Source organism: Poecile atricapillus, chromosome Z (genome assembly GCF_030490865.1).
Source record: "Poecile atricapillus isolate bPoeAtr1 chromosome Z, bPoeAtr1.hap1, whole genome shotgun sequence".
Classification (NCBI taxonomy): domain Eukaryota; kingdom Metazoa; phylum Chordata; class Aves; order Passeriformes; family Paridae; genus Poecile; species Poecile atricapillus.
The window spans coordinates 144,795,300-144,814,037 of record NC_081289.1 but is presented as its reverse complement, the minus strand read 5'-3'; the positions used below and the strand labels follow the sequence as shown (position 1 = coordinate 144,814,037).

The window sequence follows — 18,738 nt, the reverse complement described above, 5'->3', positions numbered from 1 at the left end:
GCCAGTCCACACGGAGTCAGGAGATGACTGGGCTGAGGAAGGCTCATAGAGATATGGAGTATAAACTGAGTACCCTGAGAAAGCACTGCCAGAAAGATTAATTCTCTCCATTTGCATGTACTGGTGAGGGCTAAAGCAATTGCTCTGCGTGATTTTGCTTGATGTCCCATTTCCTTCTTTCCTTCTTTCCTTCTTTCCTTCTTTCCTTCTTTCCTTCTTTCCTTCTTTCCTTCTTTCCTTCCTTCCTTCCTTCCTTCCTTCCTTCCTTCCTTCCTTCCTTCCTTCCTTCCTTCCTTCCTTCCTTCCTTCCTTCCTTCCTTCCTTCCTTCCTTCCTTCCTTCCTTCCTTCCTTCCTTCCTTCCTTCCTTCCTTCCTTCCTTCCTTCCTTCCTTCCTTCCTTCCTTCCTTCCTTCCTTCCTTCCTTCCTTCCTTCCTTCCTTCCTTCCTTCCTTCCTTCCTTCCTTCCTTCCTTCCTTCCTTCCTTCCTTCCGTCCGTCCGTCCGTCATGTTTATACAAGAAAACCAAGGACAAACACACCAATTTCCATGCCAAGCATGCAATTTTCTAATAAAACTTTTTAAGCTTTTGCAGATCCTCTAGCTTTTGTCTTTCCTTTTGATCATGAGCATCTACAAATCCTGGGTGCTCTCTTCACCTTAGGGGGGAACACCACATCCTTCATCTTTACCCATCATTTGCCTACACCTTTTTCCTTTATCCTGCTGCCTTCTCCTTGCTCTCTTCAGTGAATTTGGAGAGAAAGAGGAGCCACGGAGGAAGGGGATGAAAAACAGGTAAATCTTCTGTCCCCAGGGCATGATCTCTTCTTACACTGTGTGGTGAGACAGCAGCAGTAAAAAGTGAAATAACTTGTCACACACTGGTGAATATACTTATTTAACTGGTAAATATACAAGTAATAAAAAAATAGAAATAAATGGTTATTTTTTGAGCTCAAAATGATTTATGGTGTCGATAACATACTGCAGAAGGTGGTGGGCTGCAAGGTGGGCAATGCCCTTCAGGAAGCATCTTGCACCCCTTAGGTCCAGAGGGTCCAAGTGTCAAAGTTCTGGGGGTTCCCACGGGTGGAGATGGAAAGGACAGACCCCAGTGCCATGTGGGTCGGGCACCGCAGCATGAGGGGGTCAGCACCCGTGAGACCCCCTCCCAAAACGCCCGCCAGTTCCCCACGTGGGGCTGCATGTCCCCTGTGCCGCTCGGGGTGTCAGTGCTGGGGATTCCCTGTGGGTCCCACAATCCCCCCCACATGTCCCCTGTGCCACTGGGGGTGTCAGTGCTGGGGACTCCATGTGGGTCCCACCAAGTCCCCCCACATGTCCCCTGTGCAAATGGGGGTGTCAGCCCTGGGGACTCCCTCTGGGTCCCACAATCCCCCCCACATGTCTCCTGTGCCACTGGGGGTGTCAGTGCTGGGGACTCCCTGTGGGTCCCACAATCCCCCCCACATGTCCCCTGTGCCGCTCGGGGTGTCAGTGCTGGGGACTCCATGTGGGTCCCACCAAGTCCCCCCACATGTCCCCTGTGCCACTGGGGATGTCAGTGCTGGGGACTCCCTCTGGGTCCCACAATCCCCCCCACATGTCCCCTGTGCCGCTCGGGGTGTCAGTGCTGGGGACTCCCTCTGGGTCCCACAATCCCCCCCACATGTCCCCTGTGCCACTCGGGGTGTCAGTGCTGGGGACCCCCCCCCGGCGCGGGGCGTGGCCTCCCATTCATGCCGTGCGTGACGTCACGGAAGGCGTGACCAATGGGGCGGCGGGATGGCCCCGCCCCATGGTGCCACTCTAAAAGCGCCGCCGCCGCCGCCGCGCGTCCGTCCGCTCGTGTGTCCATCCATTCATCCCTTCCTCCGCTGCTCCAGCCCTCCGGCCGGCCGTCCTCCCGAGCCATGAGGAGGCTCTTCCTCCTGCTGTGCAGCGCCGTGTCCTGCTGCATCGCGGCGGGGGCCGCGGAGGCGGCGCTGCCCGCGGCAGGAGGTGGGTGAGCGCGGTCCCACGCGGGACCGGGGGAGCCGCGGAGCGGGTTCGTCCCCTCGCGGGGAAGGCGGGCTCCGAGGCGCTTTGCTGACCCTTCTCTCCCGCTGGCTCGCAGATGGCAACGCGGAGCGTGTGCCGGCGCAGAAGGCGCGGGTGAAGTTCGGGCTCCGCTCCTCGCCGGACGCCGGTGAGGATGGTTGCACGCTCGCCATCGGCCAGCATCAGTGCCTGGAGGACTGCAAGTTCAACGTGACAGCTAAAACCTTCTTCATCATTCACGGCTGGACGGTAAGTGTGAAGAATCCTGGGCAATGCTTACTCTGCCCACTCAGAGAGAGCAAACTGCCCTGCCGATGGGCTGTGTCTCCAGAAAATTTATTTTCATGAATTTCTATGACTGCCTCATCCCTGAAGGTGTTTGAGGCCAGGCTGGATGGCATTTTGAACGACCTTGTCTAGTGGAAGATGTCTCTGTCCGTGGCAGGGGAGTTCAAACTACATAATCTTTAAGGTCCTTTCCTACCAAAACCCTTCTAGAATTCTATGAATATAGGAATTTGGAAAAACTTCATGTTCTGAGCACAATGGTCTCTTAAAAGATGCACCTCTATTGAGATCTCTGGAGCAAAGTGTTCAGGATTAGGCTTAGGAACTCTGAAATCACCCAGCTCATTCATAGCTGCCCAAGATCAGTTCGTAGCTGTACAATGTGAACAGGGCATTAAAATCCAACTGGCTGACCACTACGAATGTGACACTTGACTTGACAGGCATGTGTATAGACCTGTAATTGTAGCTGAGTGTCCAGCCCTGATGGGAGACCTGTTGTGTGGTCTCCTTGATAAAGAAACAAGAGGGCACGCAGACTTTATCCAGCTTCTTAATTCTGCATTTGATGAAGCTGAGTGTGTGGCTTGAGGGGACTTATCAGCAATGCCAGGGCTTATGCAAACCGCACTGCCAGGTCTGGCAAATCATTTTGCAATCCATCAGAATTTCTGAAACTCTTGAGAAAAAATGCGATAAGGTGGCACGTAACGAATGCCTCTCCCTCCTGCCCTAAAAGGCAAGTGGGTAATTACAGCCAGAGTCTCTCAAAACCTGTTTTTCTTACTCCATTGCATGCATGCTCTCACTGCATTGCTGAGAGGTAATGTGGCTTGCAGAGGAGCAGCATGCAGCTGGAGCAGCATATGTAAATGACATGCAAATATGCAAAAATTACTGTGGATGTGTCATCTTGGTCCTGCAAACTGGAAACTGACACCTGAATCTCTTTCTAGATGAGTGGCATGTTCGAAACCTGGCTTGACAGCTTGGTGTCCGCTCTGCAGGAGAGGGAGAAGGATGCCAACGTGGTCGTGGTGGACTGGCTCTCTCTTGCCCACCAGCTCTACACCGATGCCGTGAACAACACGCAGATTGTTGGAAAAACCATAGCGAGGTTGCTTGACTGGTTACAGGTAGTGCAAGCTAAGAGCAGCCTCTGTTGTAATGCTCGGTGAGGGACTGTTGCACAAGGCTGCAGAGCGTTCACCAGCTCCAAGGCTCACCAGCGGGGCAGGCTGTGCTGTAACACCCAGCCCTGGGCTTGGCTGGGTGATGGCTCATAGCTGCAGCCTGCCTGGAGATGCTGCCCTGCAGCGTGCTCGGCTCAGCGGTGCTGAAGTGCAGATTTGGGAGTGCTGCCTGAGCAATGCGGCCCTGGGAGTTCAGAGCCAGCACTGGCCTGGCAGGAGGGCGGGGAAGGAGAAGGAGAGGTCCATGGTGCTGCACTTGGCACCTGAAGCCAGTGCTGAGTCTGCTGGCAACTCCCAGGAGAAAGTTTTATTCTTTATGATAAAGAATATCATAATTGGGGCTGGGACACGGGTAAACCACAAGTGCCATCCAAACCCCATTCCACGTGTCTTGATGAAATACAAAATGAAGCATGCTTATCTACCCCCTCCGTCCAATGTCTTCTTGGAACTGGACTTTATATTCCTGCAGACAAAAGCAGCACTGAAAGACAGGGGATCAAACTCTCATATTTTATTTTCCTTGCAGGAAAACCCCCTCTTCAAGCTAGAGAATGTCCACCTGATTGGGTACAGCCTGGGTGCCCATGTGGCTGGCTTTGCTGGTAACCACGTCCATGGCACTATAGGCAGAATTACAGGCAAGTGGCTTTTTAAGCAGTCTCTCCCCTGTCCTTCCCAGCAGCGAGTTTCCCAGAAGAGGCTCATTTCCTGTGGTGCTACAATGTTGTTTTGGTGTTACTCTTCCAGAAATGACAAATTTTCTACTTGTGGCAGCAGTGGAAGGCGCAGGTCTCTTCGCATCAATTATGGCAGGGTTTCAATGAAAAAACCTTACTCAGGACAAACTGGTCCTGGGTTTATTTGAATTTAAATGTGGGTTCAAAACAAGTCCAGCCCAAGCTCTTACTATCCAAATGCTGTTCCTCTGAGTGATAGTGTTTTTGTAATTATAGTTCATAAACTAATGGTAGTGAGAGCTATTGGGTGCTGTTTGTCCCACAGGATGTCTGATTAAAAAAAAAAAAAAAAAAAAAAATCAAACAACTCTAACCTCTCATTCTGGAAATATCTGAAGAGTTTGCTTCCAGCTCCAGAGGAAAGCTGATTTCAACATGTGAGAACTTAGGGCATAGTACAAGGGGTTGCATTAAGGATTTACATGTGACACTGGCAGTGAGAATTCCACAGAGCCTTGCAATAAATGTTTGTATTTAGTTAATTGGGGAAAAAAAAATCACCTAACAGTCAAGTTGTAGAAATGCTCTGGAGTCCTGAGCCGGTGAGGCTCAGGGATTAACAAAGCATCCCAAACCCATCATGGGATCTCAGATGCAGGGATTTCCTGGCTGCTGCTAAAATGGTGTTAGTCCCTCTATATGTGCAGTCTGAAAACAGACTAAATGCCACCGAGACAGCTTTGGCTGCCAGTGGTGCCTTGGGTATTAAACTTCTGGTGTTTGGAGCTGCCTCTTGAATCATCTCTTCACTCTGAACTGGTGAAGGCTCTTTGCTTCCAACAGGCAACCTGGTCATGGTGCTGCTGTTGGGCTGTATTGCCCCAAAAGTGGAGTGGGACATTTTTGTTTGTTCCCCCAGTGAGCCCATGGTGAAGACACCTTGGGGGACAGTACCAACAATGAGGCTGGGACTGTTTGTGTATCAGCTGCTGAGGAGACCTGCCAGCAGGAGGCTTCTGGCTATATTCTGTATGAAACAGCCCAATTTCTTACCTGGCCCCTTGTGCTCTGTCTCTGACTCCAGGCTTGGATCCCGCTGGCCCCATGTTTGAAGGAGTGGACCCCAGCAGGCGCCTCTCCCCTGATGATGCCAACTTTGTGGATGTTCTTCACACCTACACCAGGGAAACACTGGGTGTTAGCATTGGGATCCAGATGCCTGTGGGCCACATTGACATCTACCCCAATGGGGGAGACTTCCAGCCTGGCTGTGGTCTCAGTGATGTCTTGGGAGCCATTGCCTATGGGAGTAAGTTCTCTTTACCTTTTGCCTCTGGTCAGTGTAGACTTCTCTGATGCTGGGGAATAATCTTTTCTATAAAACCAAAGAAAACCATTTTTTCTGTCTATACTGTCTGTACTACTGGAGATAGTTGCTAGAAACCATAGCTGCTTTTAACTCTGAAGCACATTTTCATTCCAGCACCTGATCATAATCTGTAGTCTTATGCTGGGACTAGGGTCCTCTTAAAGCTCTTTGCGGGAGGGATTAAGTGAGCATCTCCTACTTACCTCATGAATTGCTGCTGTTGAAAAACTTCAAGTTTGGCCACGCTCAGCTCATGCTGGGCTGCAGAAAGGCATAGCTCACGTTATTTTACGGGCTGCTTAAACCAAGTGTATCCCTTGCAACTCTGCCTCTCTAGCAATTGGTGAAGTTGTTAAATGTGAGCATGAGCGGTCTGTGCACCTCTTTGTGGACTCCCTGGTGAACCAGGACAAGCAGAGCTTCGCGTTTCAGTGCACCGATTCCAGCCGCTTCAAGAAGGGCATCTGCCTGAGCTGCCGCAAGAACCGCTGCAACGGCATCGGCTACAACGCCCGCAGGATCCGGCACAAGAGGAACAGCAAGATGTACCTGAAAACCAGGGCTGACATGCCCTTCAAAGGTACACTTCCCCTCCCAGGAGGAGCATGGCCTCCCTGTGGGAGCAGCCTCCCAGTCAGTGCTGGGAAGGACGCAGGGGCGGAGGAGCAGCATCGCCCCAAAGCCGGGCAGCTGCAGGTGTCGGTGTTCCGCTGGCACCCAGCTGCACTGCTGTCCTGTGGCGTCACTGTGCTCCTTCCTCCCCGTGGAATCAACCCACAACAACACTCTGCCTTTTGAGCAGGGCTGCAGTTCACCTGCTGTGCTTGCAAAACTCCACCTCAGAGCAGTGTAAGGTCTGGGGAGCTGTCCTCAGAGTGGGCCTGCTGCTGCTGTTGTGCAAAACTCAAATTTGTAGTCAGTAAGGGCAGGAAAAAGTGGTCAGTGCTGTCTCACTACAGGAAGGGTCTGGTCTTTGCTAGCCAACACTATTTCACACAGAGCAGCGCTGAGCAGTGTTTCTTTCAGCACAGCTGTTTCCATCTCTGCTCTCCCCTTTCTCTCCAGTCTACCACTACCAGATGAAAATGCACGTCTTCAGCTACAAGGGCTTGGGAGAGGTTGATCCCACCTTCTCTGTCACCCTCCACGGCACCAATGGAGACTCTGAGCCCCTCTCTTTAGAAATGTAAGTAATTTGCCATTTGTGGTTTAACCTAAGTAAGAAGGCCCCAGGGACTACACAGGATGGCAGCATTCTTTCCCCTCTGCTAACACTGGCATTGCATCCCAGCCTAGCAGCCCCACTTCATCACCTTTCAAAAAATCTTTTCATTCAGTAGCTTAATTATAATTTATTACTGGATGAATAGAGAACACTTTAATGTGCCCAGTCCCTTGTTAGCCTTCATAGCTCATCGCTTTTTTTTCTGTGGTGTTTTTTTTTGTGTTTTTTTTTTTTGTTGTTGTTCGGTTTGCTTTTCCCCTCCACCATTTGGATGTAGTCTGAAATGTCCCTGGAGGCACTGCTGGCCTCATTTAGCCTATCCCAAAAGAAAGACCAGGTACAAAACCCACCTTTAAGGTATGGAAGGATGGCCAGGCTAAGTACACGATGTGTTGTGTGGAACCAGCTATCTGAGCTCACGTCAGTGTAATCAGTAATTAGCTGGTGACAGTTGAACGTGCAGCACTTGATAAGCTGCAGGGGCTCTGTTAAACTCCTGACATGGAACAAAGGAGCACCTGGCATGCTTCCATAAGGAAAAAATTCCGAGTCTCTGCCTCTCTTCCAGGCTTGATCTAATTGGCCTAAATGCTACGAACACCTTCCTGGTCTATACTGAGGAGGACATGGGTGAACTTCTGAAAATAAAGCTCACCTGGGAGGGCACATCTCAGTCGTGGTATGATCTGTGGAAAGAGCTGAGGAGCTACTGGTACAGGCCCATGAATTCCTCCCAGGAGCTCCACATCAGACGAATACGTGTGAAATCTGGGGAAACACAGCAGAGGTAATAATTGTGATAGGCTGCACATGAACTGACTGAAACTTCAACCCTTCAGAACTGAGGAAAAAAAGCTGATGTTTTGAATGTAGTTAGTATCCTGAGCTGCCTTTCATTTTTGGTGTCACCAGCTTGTGGTATAGGAGAGCAGGTTACTGTCCAGCACAAGGCTGCAAACAGGCTCTAAGCAAAACTGGTCACAGCATAGCAGATTTGGGTTATTCTTTTGATTTGCTTTGATTCTGTGGGATCCACTGGGGACTAAATTAACATGCTTCAAGGTGGTTTAGACTGTATAAAATACTGAGCACTAAAAGTACTGAAACATGGTACTGGTCATGGCTACTATTTACAGGCTTAATGTGCTGATTTGGCACAAGCAGCAGGATCTAAAACTTCAACTAACAACATGATGACACCAGCCCCTCAAGCACTGCATTGCTCCTTCTGGGATCTGGTAGGGGGCTTGGAACTAGGTGATTTTTAAATCACCTTTCCAAACCCAACCCATATCCCTGGATCCATTGAATGACCACAGAATTCTAGTGGAAGGTTCTCTGCCATGGCAGGGATGATTTTTAAAGCCCCATCCCACCCAAATCATTCTCTGATTCTATGATTCTCTGCAAATGGAGAATTATCTGAGCATCCAAAAATTATTAAAGCTGCCAAGCATGTAGCATGGCACTCCCACATCTTCTGTTAATGTTGTTCTGAAGGTAACCCAGATCTGTCAAAGAGCAGCAGTTGACTCTGATGATTTCCCACATTTCTCAGAGCTTTAAATAAGTATCACCTGTCATCTGTAAGGTATTCTGCATCCTGGCTTTTATGGAACACAGGGGTAGTAGAAGCAATCCCAAGTTAAAATACTGAAGTAGGAAATAAAACAGCCACTCAACAGGCTGATGGTGTTCTGTGGGATGGATGTCCAATCAAAAAACTTGTCCTAGAAGAAGCTGCAGTCCATATTATTTGTTAATTGTTAATCATGGAGACAGCAGGTACCTTGACTCCTTTTGATTCCTCCTTCTCCTCCTAGGTTTGCTTTCTGTGTGGAGGACTCCCAGCTAACGAGTATATCTCCTGGCAAAGAGCTCTGGTTTGTGAAGTGCACAGAGGAATGGCAGAAAAGGTATGGAAATCAGTCAAGAGAAATTCTGTATGATGCATGTGGCTTGGCTGGGATGAGTGGAACCTTCTCTTTCTTTCAAAAAATATAAGGAATTCTAGCCTTAATTTTTCAGACTTAGGTTTTTCAGACTTAATTTTGTGTATGCCATATCTATTGCTAAACAGGTGATATTATCCTCCCTTCTGACCTTGGATTGTCGTCTTGTACCTTTACATTTTTACTGCCAAATGGGTGTATCACCTAATCCTGGTAGGTGCTAAAGTGAGGCGCCACCAATGCCCCATACCTGTGCAATAGTGGAAAGGTGACTAAGAGTCATCTATTATGTGCCCTGTAGAACAGGGGGGAGCTGGGAGGAGTGCAGGGCATTGCCTAAAATATCTTTTCAGTCTTGTGGAAGACATTGAGCTGCCAAGAAACCACTTGGTTAAAGCTTGAGCTCAATTGCATGAGGAAGACACAGGTGAGGACTTGCCATGGTGTTACAGCCCTGACTCCCACAGCTTAATCTCCAGGCCTGCTGATGTCCTCTGGCTCAGGAGAGTGTCAGCTCTGACATTGCCAAAGCAGCTGAGCCTTGTTTAACCTCCAGGGGACTTCCCAGACACATAGAACAATTCTCAGAACATGACTTCCAGAAAGTCTGGTCCCAACAGTGACAACCTGATTGCCTCGGATGCCTCCGGTCATGTTTTGAATGAATTCCTGTTCATTTGACTAAATTATACTTTCCTTTGGATTCAGCCCAACCTTTTGCCCTCTCTTAAATTTCAGTTTGTAGACTTGGAGCTTTGTCACTTCTAATCCATAGGACAAAGTGCTTGTTAGGGCTAGCAGAGCCCTGTGGAAGTTGAGCTTTGCACAGCCCTCCTGAGCAGCAGAACTCAGCTCAGAAATGCAAGCTGGTCCCATTCCAGGTTTGGCAGAAACCAGCAAGCTGTGCTATGCACGGTAGCAAACAATTCTGTGAATTAAACCCCTGTGCAAAAACTTGTTGCTCTGCCACAAGTCTCGAAAGATCGAGTAAGCATTCCTGCAGATACAATAAAAAGCTGTTTTGATATGCTACTTGGTAAACCCCATAAAACAGAATTGATGGCAGATGTGCCCTTCCTGCTTGCTCGTGCAGTGCAGCTTGTGCAGAGGAGCTGAGCTCAGCTCCAGCACACCATTTTTTCCTAGGAAATGATCCTTCCTCCCAGAAACCATGAGTGATTACTTGCTGTTCAGCTGTTTCTGCCAAGTCAGTGCAATGTTATAATTCCCTCCTTGGAGATTGAGCCATCCAACATCTGTCCATCCCAAAAGGAGCTGCACAGGCAGGGTCTAGCTCAAGCCCTGTAATTTCTGCTTGCAGCCTGTATAATGTCTGCTGCAGGCTCTCGCTGAGTAGCTACTGGGCAAAGTGCAGCTTTGACAGAATATAACACCAACCTGTGCTGTCCAAACCTGTTCTTCGCACTCTGTGAGTTCTTAGAAATTCTTCATTACTCCTCTTAACCTCTGCATTTAACTAGGTATCTTTTTTGCTCTCTATTTTCCCCAGATCTGTCTCGAATCTGCTCTGAAGGCTTCCCTAAAGGCTCACAAACAAGCAACCTAGATGCATGAAGACCACACAGATGGCAAGATGCTCTGGGAGAAATCTGGCTTGGTAGCACTTAAAGAAACTAGCTCTTCAGGACAAAACATCTCGGATTGGATGCAAGAAACTGAGGAGCAATTGATGAACCATGGTCCTAGACCTAGAATAACTAAAACTCCATTTTCCCTTTCCCAAGGAGCCTGGTTTGTGCATTTAACCTTACCTTGACCTGTTACACGCTGCATTTTCCCTTCCCTGCTCACAATAAGCAGGACTATGGATGAGATCTTCATAGACTGAGACCTCAGCAATGATCTTCTGGTCTGCCTGCCAGTGGAGTTGAGAAGACAAATAACCACACTGACTGTCCATCAGACTGTGGGTGACAGAGCTGCCAAGAACAAATTAGCACCTAGGGTAGGAGTTACCATGGTCCTGTAGCACTGTGGGCTGTGGGAAGGTGAGACCAGCACAGGTCAGGTGTGTGGGGTTGTCCAGGGAAGGGCTGGGGATAAGCACAATGCCACTTAACTTCAAGTTGTCCTTCGCTTGCCTTAAAAATTATCCATTCTAATACTGAAATGTCTATTTGCCTGCCATATGGCCTGATAAGAAGGCAGAGCTCTGTTCTCCCTGTGCCTGGGGCAGGACACAGTGCAGGTGGCTGTGGCAGCTGCTCCTCACTGCCTGGTCAGTGTCCGCAGTGGGGCTGGCCAGTCACACGTGCAGATCCCTTTTTAAGGGGCAAAGAGCAGCTGCCCTTGTTCTGACCACAGGAATGCACCGTGCTGCCTCAGGGCAGCTTTGCACCACTCCTTTTAACTGCTGAGAATGTGCTCTCCTCTGCTCAGAAGCTGTTGTAGTACCAGTGCATAATTAAGACCTTATTTTTGAGTAAAGTGCCAAACATCCTGCCCTTGATTGTCACAACACCCCGGTTGGATTCCCTGTCCCAGGTGATCTTGGCTTTGCTTTGAGTTGGACAGACTCTACAGCTGTCCTGTTTGCTACAGCAGAGTGGACCTTGTCAGTTGGTAAAATAGGTTTTGTTTCGGTTGCTTGCTTTTTCCTTTTTCTTTTTTTATTTTTTTCTCCCTCTTTTATTTTTATTTTTTTCTTTCTGGAAGGAGAATTGGTATAACAACCTTGAGCTTTTGGCATGCAGAAAGGCAAACTCAAAAATAGTGTTGCCAGGTGGTGTACTGAGTTCTGAAGTCTTAGCAAGTCCTTCTGAGGCCTGCAAATCTCTTCAGTTTTTGTAGAGCTTCACTCCAACCAAAGCAAGCACATTTGGGGATATTTTTTTCATGGTTTTATGAAAAGACTTCGATAACTGAAGCCTTTGGTAAGTATCTGTGACTTGTTGCCATGCCATACTTAGAGAAGTTTCAAAGCCCTATTTGTATATTGTGGTTTTTGTATGACTTAAAACATAATTTATTTCTCATATTGTATATATGTAAAATTTTAAACATTTTGGTTTTGAGTAACAGTTTTTATAAGCCTCGAGATCAAAAATAAAGGGCTTTGTAAAAATCAGTGAAGTCTTGTTATTGATCACAAAATCATTTAGGTTGGAAAGAACCTCCAAGAACACTGAGTCCAACCCTGCCTGCAGCACTGCCAAGGCCACCACTACCCCGTGTCACCAAGTGCCACATCCACACATCTCAAGACATGGGGACTCCACCATTACACTGGGCAGCTGTGCCAGGGCAAGACAACCTTTTTCATGAATAAATTTTCCCTCATTTCCAGCCTAAACCTCCTTTGGCACAATTTGAGGCCATCCCCTCTCCTCCTGTCCCTGTTCCCTGGAAGCAGAGCCCAAGCCTCCAGTCAGGGAGTTGTGCAGAGCAGTCTACCAAAAGCTTTGACATTCATTGCCAGAGCAGCTGTCTGTGACTGTCTTGTTCCTCTCTGCAGGTCCCTGAGACCTTCAGCATCGTCCTTCCTCCTTCCCAACTCGGCTGTGTTGCCAAGGCCAAGCTGTTCTCTACATGCACCACCACTGCGGGCCCAAGGCAACGGGGCCAAGTCACTTTCTATCTACAACTGTTCTGTAGAGATGTCCCTCATAAAACATTAGGAGAGGGGAGACATGGAGCTGCTGCCAGGGCTGGAGCCCCTCTGCTCTGGAGCCAGCCTGGGAGAGCTGGGGCTGCTCCCCTGCACAAGAGAAGGCTCCAGGGAGAGCTGAGAGCCCCTGGCAGGGCCTAAAGGGGCTCCAGGAGAGCTGCCCAGGGACTGGGGACAAGGCCTGCAGGGACAGCAGCCAGGCAATGGCTTCCCAGTGCCAGAGGGCAGGCCCAGCTGGGATATTGGGAAGGAATTGCTGGCTGGGAGGGTGGGCAGGCCCTGGCACAGGGTGCCCAGAGCAGCTGGGGCTGGCCCTGGATCCCTGCAGTGTCCAAGGCCAGGCTGGACAGGGCTTGGAGCAGCCTGGGACACTGGAAGGTGTCCCTGCCACGGCAGGGGTGGAACTGGGTGGGCTTTAAGGTCCCTTTCAACCCAAATCCTTCTGTGGTTACAGGTGTATTTCAGCTTTAGCCCAACAGAGGACATGATCTTAACAGTACCGTCATCTTTTTTCAGCAGAGTGAATATCAGAACATCAAAATTCTCTGTTTTGCAGTATAGGGATGTTCTGGCTGCCCCTTCCCCACACTGACCATAAGCCACATTCAGCAGGGAATTCTACCAAAACCATTAACCTCTCCTTCCCATGCTGCTTTCTTTCAAACATGGCAATACCACTACTGCTTTTGGCTGGGAAAAAGCAGGATTCTGTGTTATTTTCTATGGTTATTGCAGTGATGACAGTGGACTCTGGAAAGATCATTGCTGCTGTGCCAGGCTAGTCAGGACAAGTTCAAACTCTCTGCCTTCCTTTGATTTCTTCCATTAATTCTTTTTTTTCCATTAAATGTCACTTAGATTTTGCCTGAAATGCTTCACCTTTGCCTGACTTTGCTAACAATCCCATTGGTGAACACTTCTAAGCAAACATACACAAATCTAATTACTAACTGAATTTTCCCAGCTTTTCCCAGCAGCCACACCACCGAATTTAAAGGGGAGCCTCTTATTGTGCTCTGCCTGTGCCTGACACAAATTGATGGCATCAATCCAGCAGCAGCAGAAGGACTTTGCAAACAGAGCAAATACCTCTGAGCTGAGGAAGATTTGCATGAAATTACTTAGTTAACCTTTCCCTATGGAAAGCTCAGCAATGCCTGTCTGCGAGGAAAACTACCTCGGTGGATTTGGCAGAGAGCTATTCGGTGCTTGTAGGGCCCCTGATTATTTGTCACCCCAGAGCTGGAGCTGTTCTCTGATGTGTTCCTGTGGGGCTCCCTTCCACTCTCTGCAAAGTGTGTGTGGGGGGAAACTAACACCAGAAGTCATTCCAGATATCTGGAACTCATATTTTGGCTGCTACCCCGTGGACACAGCTGCAGCACAAGGGCTGGTGCCTCTTGCAGGGTGAGTTTCCTGCAAGGACAAGCAGGAGATGGCCTCTAAAGGAAAAGGGGGAACAATACAAGCTCACAAGAGAGGAGAAACAGGCTGCAGCTCTTTCATATCTGTGGCATCCTCTTCAGGTGTCTGGCCCTTCACACAGCAAATGTTGGCTTCCAAATGCATCGCTCCTGCTACTCCACATCTTGAGAAATCACACCTGCTGGCACATCAAGATTCATCCCTGCATGGCTCCCCTAGCTGGAAGCTTGGTTGTGCATTAAACAAGTGAGAAAACAAAGATAAGAGGGTATTTTTTTTAAAATTTTATATATATATATTTAGTTTCCAATTAATTTAGATTTTTTTCTAAAATATCTAAGGAATTTAGGCCTCACAGAGCAGACACATCCCAAATCTGTGCCAGGCAGGGCTGAGGCTAGACCACTGTGCCCCCCAGCTGCCTGGCACCCCTCCCCCAGGTTTCCTGGGGGTCACTTTTTCACAGCCCCTGCATTCAGCCCTAAGTGTTTGGTCCCCACAAAGGTCAGCCTGTTCTCTGAGGAACAATGGGACCAGCATGGGGAATGTTTTATAACCCTCCTCAACCCCCATCCAGGACTGCCCCAGCCACACAAGCAGCAGCAACTGAGCGCTGTTTCACCAATTATCATAACATCAGAGCACCATAGGATTCCAGAATGGTTTGAGATGGAAGGGACCTTAAATTCCATCTCATTCCAACCCCCTGCCACTGGAGGCATCTCTAGGGACACCTTCCACTGTCCCAGGGCACTCCAGGCCCTGTCCAGCCTGGCCTTGGACACTGCAGGGATCCAGGGCCAGCCCCAGCTGCTCTGGGCACCCTGTGCCAGGGCCTGCCCACCCTCCCAGCCAGCAATTCCTTCCCAATATCCCAGCTGGGCCTGCCCTCTGGCACTGGGAAGCCATTGCCTGGCTGCTGTCCCTGCAGGCCTTGTCCCCAGTCCCTGGGCAGCTCTCCTGGAGCCCCTTTAGGCCCTGCCAGGGGCTGTCCCAGCACATCCCAGCATCCCTCTTTGGAGGTGATTTGAGCACAGAGTCCATTTTGAGTGTGCTGCTCCTTCATTTCCCAGTGTATTGTCTCCCTTTGACAGTGCTCTCAGGTGGCTTGGCAGAGGTCTCTGGCACAGGTGGTGCCAGCTATCTCACCCAAGCTACAAAAGTCTGGGCACAGAAGATCTGTTTGGGATGAAAAAGACCAACCCATCCTTTCAAGAACAAGCACAAAATGCCTTTTTCTGGCTTCCCAAACCTAATCCAGCCTCATCCAGCAAGTAGAGCTTTCCAGTGGTCCCCAAGAGCAGCCTCACCGAGAGATGGATGTGACTGTCCAGGAAACCCAAGATCTTGCTCTTCAGCCTGTGCAAATGAGCTGTAGTTTCACGCCTGTTCTGATGCTGACATTCCAATATAAATTATACAGCTCATTGCCTTCTCAGCAGTCCCATCCAGCCCAGCAGCAAACATAAAAGGGTCTGGCAACTTCTGAAAATGGATGCAAAAGCATCAGAGACCTCATGCTGCCCAGAGGGATGGGTAAAGCAGCTTGACCCAGAACTGACCCAGGTGTAGAATTAAAAATCAGATCATTTCTATTGCTACATTATTGGTTTTTTCCTATCTCTGTCTTCTCTGCTCTTGGTTGTTTTGCAGCTGTTTCACAAAGCTTCAGGACATTTATGGCAATCTGTATAAAGAAGACACAAAGTGCAAACATTCAGAATCCTCTTCTTCTGACCTGATCTGTAATAACATTGAAAAATGAGGAAGATGGACCAATAAAACAAGGCTTTTCAGGCCATGGTGTGCCACATCTCTTTATTCTGCAATCAGGCAAACCAGCTCAGACAAAGTAAGAAATTACAGAAGACTTGGACAAAATATTAACACAAATATGGTTGATTTTTCTCCCCGTCCTTTCCATGTGGCTTTCCAAATCTTGTTTTTGGCTGACAACAGATATATCCTACAAAGTTATAAAGAGAAAGACCACACCAGCTTGGCTGGAGTTAGGCAAGTGTACTGAGACAACTGTACTCCCATGCCATAAAACCTGCACATGTTCATGAGGAGAGGATCCTTGCTCTGCTATCTCTGTGAAACAGCCAGACCAGTCATTGAATAGCCCACCAAAGACACTCTATGGAAAAGCTGGACCACATTTTGTTCATGCATAGCAATGGAGGGAATACCTAAAGATCTCAAAATCAGCTGGGTAGTAAAGCTTAAAATTTATCTCTGAATTTCAGACTGGTGGATCTGGGTAGTTTGCAGATGACTAAGTTTGTTCAAAAACCTCACTGCTTGAGATAGTTTATTAGCTTTGTCTTTATTGCTGAGGAAAATCAATCCATTCAAACTCAACAATATCCACCGACAGCAGGATAAGACTAACAGATTTGCCTTAAAAGCGCTCCAGGGATCAGTGACAGAGAGAAAACCCAGATGCCTTCACCTTGGTTAGGAGCTCAGCACACAAACCAGAACTGTTCATGGTCTTCTGAATAGTTTTCACCAAAACAAATAGTTGAAGAGTTTATTTTGCTTTTAGGAGTTTTCTTCTACTAATCCAGTCTGGTCTAATATGCTCCAATCCATATTAGGTTAATGAAGGTAAGTGAAAGTAAATCAAGATGAATGAAACTGAAAATTTAATGTGAGGAGAGCGCACATGCAGCTGCTGTCAGGGCTGGACCCCTCTGCTCTGGAGCCAGCCTGGGAGAGCTGGGGCTGCTCCCCTGCACAAGAGAAGGCTCCAGGGAGAGCTGAGAGCCCCTGGCAGGGCCTAAAGGGGCTCCAGGAGAGCTGCCCAGGGACTGGGGACAAGGCCTGCAGGGACAGCAGCCAGGCAATGGCTTCCCAGTGCCAGAGGGCAGGCCCAGCTGGGATATTGGGAAGGAATTGCTGGCTGGGAGGGTGGGCAGGCCCTGGCACAGGGTGCCCAGAGCAGCTGGGGCTGGCCCTGGATCCCTGCAGTGTCCAAGGCCAGGCTGGACAGGGCTTGGAGCAGCCTGGGACACTGGAAGGTGTCCCTGCCATGGCAGGGGTGGCACTGGATGAGTTTTACTGTCCCTTCCCACCCAAACAGTTCCATGGTTCTGTAACACTCTCAAAGGCTGTCACACCCTCAGGAGAGCATCCACCCCCAGGAGAACAGCAGGACACTTACACACTGGACATTCCCTTGATGATTTCTGTAACCAAAGCCAAAGCTGCAGATGCAGGGACATGACAGCTTTTCTAGGAGTTGTGTCTGCAAAGCTTCCTCCTCGTCTCGGGAGCATGGAGCAGCTGCTGTCACCCGGGCTCGGGGTCACTCCACGAGGCACTGCCCAGCAGGACCTCAGCTCAGGGCACACACGAGTGCTCCAGCTGTGCCTCCTTTGAAATCTGAAGTTTTCCCTTGGACCTCAGCAGAGGTCTAACTCATGGAGAAATGCTGGTCCTGGAAGGGGAAGAAGGCTGAGCTGAAACGGCCAGGTGAGGAGCATGCTCTGTGCTGAGCAAGGCTGGTTATAAGAGGCATAAATTCAGAGAAATTAAAACTCTGTACATGTTTTTGTCCTGTTACTTCTGCTCATCATCCTCAGTTATTGCCAAAATTCCTGTCTGAAGTCCAAGTCACACGCTGCCTCCAAGCCAGCTCCAGTAACAACATCAAAGCCCTGACCTAGACCGATCCAGTGTTCTGGCAAACAGCTACTTAACAGGACACGATGAACTTTATATCCAGTTCATCTTTACAGGGATGAGCCAAGGGAGGATCTCATTTTCCAGTCTGATCCAGAGATCCTCAGTTAACTTCTGCTGCCCTGTAACAGTGCTTTTTAAAGTTGCTTGCCCTTCCCAACTGGAAGACCATAAGAAATAAGTGGAGAAAACCTGACAGCTAGATGGGTAAAGCAACAAATATGATTGTGTAAATGAAATGCTGCCAAATGATCAAGAAAAAAATTGAAGAAAGGGGAAGACTAAAAAATAAAACCCACCAGGGTTTTCTTTTCCTCTAGCTCTATTACAAGTGATTAAGTAGCGAGGGAAAGCAAGGACAAAACGAGATAGTCTTATGATATGTAAATAAATACTATTTCCTTAAGATTATAATCACTAATACTGGAAAGAACTTGAAAGACAACCAGAAAAAAATTTCCACTCTTCCATTTACACTAAAATTGTATGTTAAAGAAACCCCAAACATTTTAATGAAGACTGTTTTAATTCAAATCATACCCTTTACAGATCACTGGAGCCAAAGACAAGCTCTGCTGTTCATCATTAATGTCCAGAAACCATTTAGAAGGCAGAATTTTTAGATAATTCTGTATAATCATTATCTGTGAAAGAAAACCTGCACCCATATTTTCCATTTGCATCCTTGGGTTGGCTCCCATCCGTTATCGACTCCGTCTCCCCAGTAGATTCATATCCATGTTTCCTCATTGCTTTTTCTTCCAAGTTTTAGAAGAATTGGCGCTGTCCATTGCTGCCTAATTTAGAGAATCAGTGAGCTCGTGTTTGTCCTCCAAAGGATCAATATCTGTGCCCAAATACGAGCTATTCCTCTCTGGTGAGACCCCACCTGCAGAGCTGCCCCAGCCCTGGGCAACAACAGCACAAGGACGTGGAGCTGCTGGAGCCAGCCCAGAGGAGGCCACGCAGCTGCTGCCAGGGCTGGAGCCCCTCTGCTCTGGAGCCAGCCTGGGAGAGCTGGGGCTGCTCCCCTGCACAAGAGAAGGCTCCAGGGAGAGCTGAGAGCCCCTGGCAGGGCCTAAAGGGGCTCCAGGAGAGCTGCCCAGGGACTGGGGACAAGGCCTGCAGGGACAGCAGCCAGGCAATGGCTTCCCAGTGCCAGAGGGCAGGCCCAGCTGGGATATTGGGAAGGAATTGCTGGCTGGGAGGGTGGGCAGGCCCTGGCACAGGGTGCCCAGAGCAGCTGGG

The 18,738-nt window shown here is 48.9% G+C and overlaps 1 protein-coding gene across 1 annotated transcript; it reads left to right on the top strand.

Annotated features, from left to right (window-relative positions):
* Positions 1-1,846: 1,846 nt before the first annotated feature.
* Positions 1,847-11,831, top strand: LIPG (lipase G, endothelial type). The gene is made up of 10 exons (XM_058827197.1): positions 1,847-2,001; positions 2,117-2,289; positions 3,285-3,464; positions 4,051-4,162; positions 5,286-5,510; positions 5,908-6,150; positions 6,636-6,756; positions 7,364-7,582; positions 8,619-8,711; positions 10,258-11,831. The coding sequence occupies exons 1-10, from the start codon at positions 1,914-1,916 to the stop codon at positions 10,277-10,279; spliced, it is 1,476 nt and encodes a 491-aa protein (XP_058683180.1). The 5' UTR covers positions 1,847-1,913; the 3' UTR covers positions 10,280-11,831.
* The last annotated feature ends 6,907 nt before the right edge of the window (positions 11,832-18,738 follow it).

Bases quoted from the DNA above. Each gene is read 5' to 3' on its own strand.
- LIPG (XM_058827197.1), top strand. From the start codon at position 1,914: ATGAGGAGGCTCTTCCTCCTGCTGTGCAGCGCCGTGTCCTGCTGCATC. The intron at 2,002-2,116 runs GTGGGTGAGCGC...GCTGGCTCGCAG, and splicing joins GGCGCTGCCCGCGGCAGGAG to ATGGCAACGCGGAGCGTGTG. The intron at 8,712-10,257 runs GTATGGAAATCA...TATTTTCCCCAG, and splicing joins ACAGAGGAATGGCAGAAAAG to ATCTGTCTCGAATCTGCTCT.